Source organism: Equus przewalskii, chromosome 32 (assembly GCF_037783145.1).
Source record: "Equus przewalskii isolate Varuska chromosome 32, EquPr2, whole genome shotgun sequence".
Taxonomy (NCBI): Eukaryota; Metazoa; Chordata; class Mammalia; order Perissodactyla; family Equidae; genus Equus; species Equus przewalskii.
Window position 1 is genome coordinate 18,365,791 of NC_091862.1, and position 12,241 is coordinate 18,378,031.

The 12,241-nt window shown below is 43.9% G+C and overlaps 1 protein-coding gene across 3 annotated transcripts in view; it reads right to left on the reverse strand.

Annotated features, from left to right (window-relative positions):
* The window catches only part of SASH1 (SAM and SH3 domain containing 1), a 300,681-nt gene extending 288,680 nt beyond the window's left edge, over positions 1–12,001 (reverse strand). Inside the window, exon 1 of one of the 3 annotated variants that reach the window (XM_008539539.2) lies at positions 11,709–12,001. In XM_008539539.2, coding sequence (XP_008537761.2) covers positions 11,709–11,753 — 45 coding nt within the window. In that variant the 5' untranslated portion in view covers positions 11,754–12,001. The remainder of the gene's footprint in view (positions 1–11,708) is intronic. The other 2 variants (XM_070602972.1, XM_070602966.1) reach the window with 2 other exon arrangements.
* Positions 12,002–12,241: the final 240 nt, after the last annotated feature.

Genomic DNA, 12,241 nt, shown 5'->3' on the forward strand with positions numbered 1-12,241 from the left:
ATTTCACTGATGAACTTGGCTGGGTGGCCTGATAGGCCTCATGGAAAGGGAAAGAATTCTAGAACTGATCGGTTCTGGGACAGAGATTTGGAACCCAAGAAGGACGGTCACAGTCAAATCACACACTCTTGCTGCCCTGTGCAATATGGTAGCCTCTAGCCCTATGTAGCTAAAGAGTTTACATTTAAATTAAATAAAATGAAAGTAACAATTTTGTTCCTCAGTCACACTAGCCACTTTTTAAATGCTCAGTAGTCACAGTCTACTGTCTAGTGGGTACCGTATTGGCAAGTGCAGATATAGGACATTTCCATCAACACAGAAAGTTCTATTGGACAGCGTGTTCTAGAAGGAAATGGTAAGTCAGGATTGTGATGGCCAATGATGTTTCCCAGCAACACCCAGTCAGATGGATGGGGATGCTCTGTCGATGCTTAAATTGAGTTGGGGAGGTCTGGTGAGTTCATTTGCTTTGGAGCAAGAACTTGGACAGTGGCTGGGTGCTGGTGGGTAGACAGTGAATAAATTGAAAACTCTGAATAGGGTGGGCATCTTTGAGTTAGGCATCGATTCAATCATTAAATCCATAAGGACTAGTAGAATATAAGAGATGCTGAGGAACTCAGAACACTGGAATTAGCTAGAACACGAACAAACTTAAATTTAAAAAAGTTGCATAATGTGTTTATGTTAATTTGTATTAATGTGCATTTTCTATTTAGGGTAAGTATCTTAGTTGCTTGGGCTGCTGTACCAAATTCCCATAGACTAGGTGGCTTAAACAATAAACATTCATTTTTCACAGTTCTAGAGGCTGGGGAGTCCAAGATCAGGTTGCTGGCAGATTCGGTTCTTGGTCCTAGTTTTCAGATGGCCGTCTTCTCATTGTGTCCTCACATGCTGGAGAGCAGAGAGAGAAGCAAGCTCTCTCCTGTCTTTCCCACTAAGGGCATGAATCCCATCTTGAGGGCTCCACCTTCATGACCTCATTACCTCCCAAAGGCCCCACCCCCGAATACCATCACACTGAGGATGAGGGTTCTAACACATGAATTTTGGGGGGACACCAACATGCAGTGCCTAAGAACAAGTTACACTGGCTTTATGCTAGGGACATAAACTTTCTTGTAAAAATACATTTATTGCAATTTCAAAAGGACGACATTTAAAGAAGAATATTAGATGAAAACTAGTACTGAAGAAGAGCAACATGATAAAATTTCCAAATGTGGTTTACAAAAGAAACTTGGAAACTGATCTAAGGCCAAAGGGTCTGCCACAAAGGTCCGTTTCTAGGTAGTGCTCACCTTTTCCATCCGGGACACTAGGCACGGTGCCTGGGGCCTCAATACTTTCAGGAATCCAGTAAATGTATTAATCTCTCTTAAAGAAATCAAAGTCAGAAGAAAAAAAATGCACTTTCAAGTCAAAGAAATGTTTTATTATATAGTGTTAATATATTTGTCTTTATATCAACATAGTTATAATATACTTTTTTATGGAGAAAGGGGTCTATGAAGGTGAAAGTGCCTAGGGCCGAGGAAAATCATGACACAGCCCTGTTTCCCGGCTCACTTGGAAGGTACCCTGAGGCAACGGGACACAGAGGGTAGAGCGTGCTCAGCAGCACAACCAGTGGGCAGGGCTGGGGTAGCTGGATTTCAGCAGAAGGGCAGATGTATAAACCAGAAAGAAATGGTGGCATCCCATGCACAGCCACCAGCCTGGCATGGCGTGAGCTACACGACCCCGGGCTCAGCCCGGGCCCACCAGACAGCAGGACCAATCTCTGTCCAAGTGCCAACTACTTGTGGGTCAGGACGGGTTCCAGGAGCAGGCAGGGCTGAGCCTTCTGGGCGAAGTTTCTCCAGGGACTGGGGAAAGGTTAGCATGGACAAACAGAGGGATTTCAGGCATCGTCTATTAAGAAGACCTATCTGGACTATTTAGCCCTGAAACCATATTATAGCCCTACAGGGGCAATCACCTGTTTGGCCTGAGTCAGGCTGATTATGATGCTAAGAAACACAGAAATGAGAAGCAGACGTACACACACACACACCTACGCGGCCCCTGCACAGAAAAAGTGACTTGGGAATGTTGTCAGATATTCCTTTTGGAACACAGAAGTTTTTGAAACAATTACCTAGTGCATCCTGAAGGCAAAGGCTGGCAAAGTCAGGACTACTCCAAGACCTCTCGACAAGCTGTGGGATGACAGAGGTGTAAATGTCATTTCAAGTCGGAGAACTGTGGTTAAAGGCCAGGTATGCAGACCGATGCTGTAATATCTTGCAGTTGCTCTCTTGTCGCCAAGGGAGGAGAATGACATTGATAAATCACCCTATTATAACTTGTGATAAAAGCAGCAGGTACTTAGAGAACTGACCAAAAGACACCCGAAAATGACAAATGGCTGCAGGAAGACGACTGATACAAGTTGGAAATTAGTGATACCCATTGTGAGGAGAGCGGGACAAAGTGTACTGGGCAGAGACAACATCTCAGTCTCATGAATGTCCGTCAGTTCGGGTCACCTGACACTCTTCTTGGAAAAAGCTCTCAATTACAGCTAATATATATGAAAACACCCTGAAAACCATGATACATCACGCAAATGCAAGGTATTATTAAGACTAAACCAATTGAATTGGAAAATGGAAGCAATTATCTATATACTTTCATTTTAGGCTCAAGTTTTGGGATATTTGGTCAGGCCTTTTTTTTTTGGCTAAATGAATATTTACCACCATGATGTGTAGAATCAGCATAAAGGGTGTTTTGATTTTCTAAAACCTCCAGCTTTGGGGAGGACTCAGAATGACCATGTGATGATATAAATATCTTGAGGATATTCCTCCTTTGTGAAATTGGGCTATTTTGTACTGTTGATTGCGGTGGTTTCTACAGCAGCATCCAGCACCTATTCCACAAATCACTTCCTTCTTAAACCTCAAGGGTTTCTGCGAACCGCATTCAAATGGTCTGTAGAAAGTGCTGCCCTGCGTTTTCCGTTACCTCAGAGCTGGGCCAAGTGGGCCTCAGGGGGCATCATTAATGCTCCAGTGCCTCCATGTGTCTGATTAACCACAAATATATAATGCGGTTCAGCCACGCAGGAAGCCACATGGAGAACCAGGGTGAAAACTCACAGCAATTTTTTCTGGCAGCTGTCATCAGTCAACAAAACCAAACTGAGAGCTTTAGCTGCCAATAGTTTTGGATAATAGGAGTCCACGTTCCCAAGGAAGAACAGCTCCGTGGGGGCACAGGTTGAATGGAAGTAGGGTTAGATGAGAGGGGTAGAAAAATAAGCGTCTGAGATATTAATAAAGAACTTAGTGGATTCATGAAAGGGGCCCATATGTAAGTTTCTGGTGAATAACTAGTGATGCTGTGGAAACTACACGTGGCATCCAATAGTTCGTCCATTTTTACTTCAAGGAATCTCATTCTCGCATTCGGCAGCAGCTGCTACTGTTTGGATTATGAATAGTAATAAGCCATATGGTGTGGCAGAAAGGAATCACACATACTTTCATATGGACAAATATTATCGTTCCAAAACACAAACACGTCAATAGAAGTGTTTTTTCTCTTGGGAGCAATACAGCCCCGGATCTCAGTTATAAGAAAATGACTCCCTGTGCATGTGCAAAAATTACCTGCCAAGGTTATTATTAGAACCAGCTCCAGAGGTCCCCCTACATTTTTCTTTCCTTATTTGTAGGGAGACAAGAAGGAAGGGTAGAAGGAAGGGAGGGAGAGAAGGAGGGAAGAAAGGAACGAAAGAGAGAAGAAAAGAAAGAATGGAAAGATGATCCAGGGAAGAGGCGATACGCTCTTCCTGGCTTTGCCATCTGGATGGCAACCCAGAACTCTCATAACTGAGAAAGCCGTGTGCTTGCCTGGGGATTGCGATGCCAGATACCCAGCAAACAAATCCAGGAGGCAAAGGTGGGAAAGACTTCATCAGGCCATTTAGACTTGTCAGTGAATGTTCTTCTGAAGCACTCTTCTAGCTCTTTCTCTGATTTCGCTTTAAACGTCTCAAGGACAAAGTGTCTATCACTGACAATATAGTTCTCCAAACAATTTATCCAGGTCTTCCATTTCATGATCTGGTCTTGTTACGTCTCTCTGTCATTTCTGTTTTTCTTTATCCTTCCTTTCTAGAACTTCTTACATGAGCTTTTCCTCTTGGAAATCCACCACTTTGGGTGCTGGTTGTTTTGAAATCAACCCCAAACTTCTCTCCCTTATCTCTTTTCCTGCCAAGGCTTGGTCATCGCTTTCGAAGACTTCTCACTGTCTTTTCAGGCTCCCCGAAGGCCCACCTGTCTCCCAGAAGGGTGGAACAACCCCCTGCACTCAGGGAGGGCAGACTTGGGGCGACATTTGCAGTAAGGGATAGAAAGAGTGAGCTCAGCCACAGCTTTTGCGTGGCTTTGCCATTTAGGTCCCGTGGCCAGTGTGGGTCATCTCCAGTAATGTGGAACTAGAGGAAGCCACTGGAGGGAGAAAACCTGGAGGGAGGGTGGGGTGACTGAGAGGAGTGCCTGACTCAGCGAGCCACACTAGGAAACACTGCATTGACCGGCAATGCTAGAACCAGCTTCCGTGCTAGCACGGTTTTCAGTGGGTCCTCTCTTCCAGTGTACAATTCCTACAAGTCAGCAAACTGGGGTTGATTTACCTAGTGACCCTTCTCTCATTCTTTAGAGTTTGGATGACACATTATTCAAAAATATCTAATCCAGCATTCACCTGGTGCTTGGTAACCCTGGACAATCAGAGGCCTTCAGCTCCATGACCATCTGCCACCAGGCCGGTGAGCGTAAATGGAAGAATCAGTGGGACTAAGAAAGTAGGGACTAGGTGAATTGCAGGATATGTGCCACCGGTTGCATTTACAATCAAACATCTGACAGTCCTGTGCACTCGCAGCAGACCCAGTTGTGCCTCGCCTCCGGGCCTCCAGTCTGTAATCCTTGCAGCCCTTTCCTCCCCTCAGCTTGGGCGCCTCCCAGGTTCCTTGATCTGCTGCCCCCACAGGCAGCCCACTCCATCTGTTCTCCCTTACTCTCAGCCGATGTTTATTTCAGTCCACAACCACGGCCGATGTCACATCCATTGTCTCTGGTTCAAACCTTTGGTATCACTTACACACTTCATCCCTTTAATAGGCTGCAGGAGGCCTTCGTGCACCCCAGAGCAGTCTCTTCTCTAGGGTAAGCATTCTGGGCTACTTCAGCTGTTCCACACGGGATACAGTTTTGAGCTCTAGGCCAGCAGCTCTAGAGGTACGCTCTCTGGGCCAGCAGCATTGGCATCACCTGGTAACTTGTTACAAATGCAGATTATTGGGTCTCACTTTAGATCACCGAATCAGAAACTCTAGGGGGAGGTGCACAGTGGTGGGCCCAGCAATATCTGTTTTAGCCAGCCGTCCAGGAGATTCTGCCAGAGGCTCAAATTTGAGAATCTCTGCTCTCTCCAGTTGGTCCCACACCTACTTTGCAACCTGCTTCTGTTTGCCCGTGTCCCTCTTAAACGGTGTGCCTAAAACTAAGACTATCTCACTCATTTTAGAGGAATATAGGGGCAATTATAAAGATTAAATTAGATAACACTCATGTAAAACATAGCACAGTTCCTACGTATTTACTTACTAAATATGTACATTATGTCAGTTATCATCATTGTCATTATTGATCAATTTCTTATACCAATTACATCGCATTTTATCACTGTGGTCTAAGGTCAAATGAACTTTCTATGGATGATGACTTCTGTGGACTTGGGGTCAAATACCTTTACAGAGCTTTTGTGTCTCATTTACAACTCATATATTCCCTGGCTGAACTGGATTAAATCTGTGCTCTAGTGGGTGTGGCAGACCCCTGGGCTAACAGCCCAAGGGATGCACCTCAATGGCCCCCATCACATGGCAGATGGAAAAGTAGAACTTATATTGAAAACAATAGCACAAAAAATGGTGGGGCTGAAACATCCTCACCAGCAAGGAGGTGATCTTGTTACATCAGCCAAAAACTCCAAGCGTTTGGGGAGGAGAAAGAAACGTTTCCCAAAGGAAAAAGAAGCAATCACAGAGGTCTAATTCCTTGGAGGAGGATGAGGGTAATGTAGCAAAAGGAGAGACCAAACATTAATTTCAAGCTTTCCTACATTTCAAAGAACGAAAAGAATCTTTCATATCCGTCCTCCATTTCTAGATGCCCAGCAAAATCTCCATCTTTCTTCCACTTTAGTGAAAAGGCTAAATTCAGTAAATTGAGTGTTACTATGCAAAACGTAGAAATGCCAGCCTGTGATGGTCTGCTTGAACTTTCACTCAGTAAAGAATTCCGCCTTTCATTAAAATAGCTACTGCAGGAGAGAGCCAAGAGGTTGACTGTCACGTTGTTCAAGAGCGACACCAATCACCTGGCCTTGGCATGCGCAGGGACTTCTCACAAGGATTTCAGCAGGTGTTTTCTGAATTGCAGCCAGGATCACACTGGACAGAAACGCAGCAGAGGTCGCTGAAGCCACATTAATAATGATAAGCAGGATGATCGGGCCCCCTCCCGCCCGCCCTGGGCGCCTGCCGAGATCACAGCGCGGCTGAGGCCGTGGGAGGCAGCGCCTGCCCCAGCTTCTAGCCAAGTGCCAATGTCATTTTAACATATTGAAGACGGAGACTCTAACTAAACCAACAGGGCAGGCCAGAGGTCTCAGGAAATGAAATGAACTTAGGAGAGGAAAGTGGACAGGAAAAAACACACGCAAATATTTTTTATCTGTAAGTTCCATTTAGAAGTTTGAGACATTTTCCATGCAAACGCTTACAATGTTAAATCACAACTGCCATATTTTCAAGTAGAATTTTTTTTAAAGCAAAACAAATTGTAATAAAGGGGAAAAAGCTAATTATGAAGCATGCTCCTTCTTGGTATTATAAGCAGCAAGTACAATATAGTAAAATAAAATTACGTCAAATCACAGTTGAGAAATACTATTGTTCTGGATTTCCCCAGATTCCTGCTCTCAGGAACATCTGTTCAACATCCCTTTGGACTGATGGGCATATTCCCACCTACAGGCCTTTGCCTTCCTCCAACTTGCCGACCTTTCTGGTCCTGTGTTCAGAAACAGCAACAGTCCCAAAAGGGAGGGGAGAGAAAGTCACAGAGTCATTGCAAAGCTCAGTTCTGGTCCCTGTGCTGCTACCAGCCTCTTGGGTAGCACTGGAAAAGTTGTTTAACCTCTGTGTGCCTCAGTTTCTCTTTCCGTAGAATTAGAGATTGGTTAGATCAGAGGTCGAAACTCAAATGTCCACAGGTCCTGATAAGTATTTGAAAGCGCAGATGAAGAAGAGAACGCACGCCGCATCCACAGGAGGTAGCAACACACAGCTCCAGCAGATTATTGCCATGTCTTTTGCTTCCTTTTCAAGGAAATATGTTTCTAGATTGTTATGTCAAGACTTCTGAATTTTAAATGTTGGCTCAAAGATTAAAAGAAAAAATTATTTAAAAAATATTATGTAGGTCAAATACAAGATGTCTATGGTCCCTTAAAGTTCTCACTTCTATGATTCAAAATTTCCCTTGAAACCCTTTCGGTCACTCTAACCACAGTCCTTTGATTTTCTTCACTTGTGTCCTGGTTGTGATAACTTGTTTCTCCTTTCAAACTATCAGGTGAGCCGTGTGCCTCCTTTTCCCGTAGATAGGAGAGACTTTAAGACAAATAAAACTACGTCTATGCAGGGCAAAGTTGATCATCTAAAGCTGAAGTGTGCTGCTGGGTGGCCAGATGTCAGCGGGCAAACGGATGTGAATGAAGCTGGGCAGGGCGGGATGTGAGGAGCAAACCAACTAGAAATAAAACTAAGACAGTGAGGGAGAAAGAAGCAAAAAGTTTCATGTTCAGCAACAGTAGCTAAGAAGGAGAACTTGAGAAATTTATCCACCATCTCGTGAATCCAGCTGTGAGAGAGGAGGAGCTCTGAGGGAGCAAAATGTTCCAAGTGGCAGGAGAATTGCCCAGAAGAGAAATTTTGGCCCGAACTCTCAGAATGGGCACTGGTGTCTGGAGAATTTTCTAGAAAGTGTTTGGTTAACACAAGGAACAGAAGGGGAAGTATGAAAAAGGTTTCCTGACCTCAGGAGCAGATCTAAAGAGAAGAATAAGAAGTTGCTTTCATCTTGAGCCAAGGTAGACTGTTACCCAGAGAAGATATCCATAATTTGCTACCTTTACAGTTTGCACTCTACAGGATCCTATTCATTAACTAGTATTTCATATTTTCTCTTACAACTATACTTCTTTCTCCGTATTCCATTTGTACCTCTGTGGTCTGGGACCATTGTCATCTCACATTTGGGTCCTAAGAATAGCTTTCTATCTGGCCTCCAGAATCCAATCTACCCTGCCAGACAAATTTCCCTTAAACCCTGATTTTATCATCGCATGCTACTGCTCCGACACCTTCCATGGCTCGCATTTCCTACCAGATCTAAACGCCTTTGCTTTGCCTTCAAGGCTTTCCAGGGTCTGCTCAACTTTCTCTCTCCCTAGGATCTGCTCACTCGCATTTCCTCTTCGCTCAGTACTATCCCACGACCAGGGGTATTTCTGCCTCCCAGCATTTACTCAACATCATCCCCTCCATATAGAAGTCTATCTGTCTCCTTTCCAAATCCTGTCCATCCTTCTCGATCCATTTTCTTCCCGAAGCCTTCTTTGACTTCCCTGACTTCAGAATCGCTATACAATTTAACAACTGAACCATACACTCTGCCTCTCAATTATATGTTATTTTGCCCTCTAATTGTTTCATGGATGTATATCTTGTCCCTCAATTCTATTTTGACCTTCCTGAGTCAAGAGCATGTCTTCTTCCTCTGCATTCTCTGTAAAAACAGTGGACTTAGTACAGAGGCCAGACTCAAGGAGCATCTCCCTGATGCTTTGTTCAGATGAGGTCATTGGAGAAAGGGGATGGGGGCAAGTGGGGATTTTAGGCTTGAAAAAAGAAAAATGGCTTGGATCTCCTGAATGGTGATAACCGCACAGGACTACATAGCCAGTTACCACCGTCCACTTCCCCCAAATAAGTGTGCACGTACGCTGCGCCCATTGCTGACAGCATCCTCAATTTAATCCATCCTTGCTGAAGTTGGCCAGCATAACCATTATGCTAGGTTGTGCGCAGGATAGGGACCTGATCTATCAACTGTCCTTGAACAGCACATAGCCTTGAAGATTTGAAGCTGCACTTGGAGGCAAGCTCCTGAACTTGAACTTCCAGGGGCCACTGTTATCCTCCTTGAGAGAAACATTATCCAGCTATGTCCAGCATGGAAGTGAATTTCTAAGCGACACAAGCAGTCTGCAAGAGTGAAGGCATGCAAAAACTCAAGTGCACTAAGGACAAAGAACAACTAGGGAATTATCGATTGAGGAACTCCTCTGGTCCTCCAGGCAGAAGAGGCTGATAGAGAATGTCCAACATTGTGTATGAAATTGCAGCTTCTGATGGCAGAGGCTTATGTCTCTCCCTCCTGCCCTGCTCACTAACCAGAGGGTGCCAAGCCCATCATTAAAGCTTTGTCTCATGATCTATGCAGTATATAACAACCTGCTGACCACAAGAGAGGTTGGGTGCATCAATTATGACAGAAAGACACTGTGAAAATATCCCAGGCTCTCCACACTCCATTTCTGTTGATTCACGCAGGCTCCTGAGCAGCCACTGGATCATAATGAATGTCAGTCCCTCCTGCCCTGGGGCCAGGCCTGTCCCTGGGATTTGAGTTGGCAGGTATTCTAGCTATTGCACAGCTTGGAAGGAGCTGAGGAGAGACTCCTGAGCAGCTGCCAACTCCCTAAGGTAGTCTCTGCGGCCTCTGAGCTGCCAGTAAGAGGCCACCTACCTGCCAAAGGAACTGGTGACAAGACGCAGTGGCAGAGATAGAACCAAGGGCCAAAGAGAGTTTCCAAAGAGGAGAGAGTTTTCAAGATGGCAGCTTGCGGAATCAAGGGGTAACAGAACAACAAGGAGCTTGAATTCACATGATAGGTGTTTACTTTATGATTCTGACCTTCTCTCATGTGATTGACTGTATCTTATCTGGAAACCTCCTGGGGCATGGGGTTGGGGGGTCTAAGTGGAGAGTACCAACGCCTACATCTCATCCGTTAGTGTATTTCCTGAGCTCCAGCCACTGCCTGGCCTCCACGAGTTGTCTTAAGACCTTGGAGCCAATCAGAACCTATTGCTGCATCAGCCCCCAGCCCCTTGGAACAGAGACATTCCTTCCTGCCCGGACAGCATGCAGCAGGAAGAACTCTTTTTATTTTTCTGTATATAGCTTGTCAAAATAAGCTCCCAATACAAATAAAGAAATTTTAAAAATCTAAATATTACGGGAGCATAGAAATGGTTGAGTTTCTAGAATACAACTTGTTGATATACTTGCTAAGTCCATGAGTGAATGACTTGAATAAACAAAGGTAGAAGTATCAAAAGCTTGAATATCGATCTGAAAATTATGCCTTTTTAGTTATGCCTGGGAGCAGCACAGTATTTATCTTCCTTTCTCCAACAGTATACAACATGGCTTGCCAGCTTAGATACAGCATTAAAACCTAAGACATCGGGGATGGTGAACATTCTTTAATGAACAGAAGTGATTTACTTTAGGAACTAATGTTTTGATTTGCTCTTGGAGTCAACTTCATGTCATAAAAGAAGGTGATATAGATCATGCTGCCAGGGAAAAGACGGGGGTCACACTGTTGCCACCAAAAGAGAATTTGTTATACCAGCCAATCTAAAAAGCACCTATGATTGCAACAGAGTCTTCTGTTTCCAATGAAATTTAAATTCATATTAGAAAGGAGAAAACAAGATGAAAACTTGTACTATGGGACAGTGAGATATACTAACCAGAAACACCGGGCTAGGGGCTTGAAATCTGTGGTCTTGTAGCCCAACTACGGGTTGTTCAAGTAGAAGAACTTGAGTTTATTCAACTATGAAATGAGATGATTAGCAGGATCCCCAAGGCCTGGGAATCTGCCATCCGATGAGGCTTTTAGGACTTGACCAGGTCATCTGGACTCAGCTACTCTCAGTGACATACCGGGAAACAGCAGGTCTGAGTATGTGCAGTTCAAAAATCACGAAAGTTAGTTCTAGACAGACATGAGTAAGCTTCTTTGTCATGTTCTTGTAATCATAACATGCATATATATACACACACACACACACAAATATATATACATACATGTGTATATATAAAATCTTAAAAGAGATGCATTTAAAGAAGACCAAAAGTAACAATCCAACAGAGTACTACGAAACACTTCATTTGTGTTTAAAAACCTAGCTTGACTTTACAATTCCTTTCTGTCAGCAAGCTGTAATTGCTTCAATAAGGTCGTGTCCTGCGTGCCCACAAGCTGCTCAGTATTGTTCATCGAAAAAATTAGAAAAATTTACACCCAAACAATTCATCCAAAGTCATTTATCACTAACACCATTTGGTATGTACAAGGCATGTTTCACTTTAAAATAACGAGCAAGGCTACAATCCTTTGATTATAAATTCCCCTTCCATCTTAATTTTATAAAAAGCCACAAGGAAAATGCCCAGCATGCTGCCCTTGATATTTAAACACTTCTTTCAACTTACCATTAGTTCGCTCCAAAACTCAGCCTCCCTCGCAAGATGCTCCATATTGAAGGGATAAATTTCTTGTTCTGCCTTGTCAAATGTGTCACTTGGACTGCTCAAGTGACTGAGCACAGGAAAGCAAACATTTCAGCTGAGCCACTTTCATAATATTGGCGGTTGCATTCTTTCCGAGCTGGGAGTCTTGGGAGAAATGGAATTTACATACGTTGGGGTGAGATGGGTGCGGGCATTTCGTTTAGTTATGATTCAAAAACAAGATATGTTTCATTCAAGGAGATAATAATAAACTCAGAGAAGAAAAGTATCCCCTAGCATTACTGCCACTTACGACATGACAACTCATATTGCCATGTGCAAATGCACCACGCCTTAGGCCCCATGCCAAGAACAATCCCACAGTGGGTGGCGGAGGTTCCTTCTGGCATTTTTTTTTTTTCATGGCGACTCTAGTAATTATAAATCCCTCAGCTCAATTTAAGGTGTGCACAGTAACACAAGAATGGACATCTGGAATGTGAGTATAAGTTTGC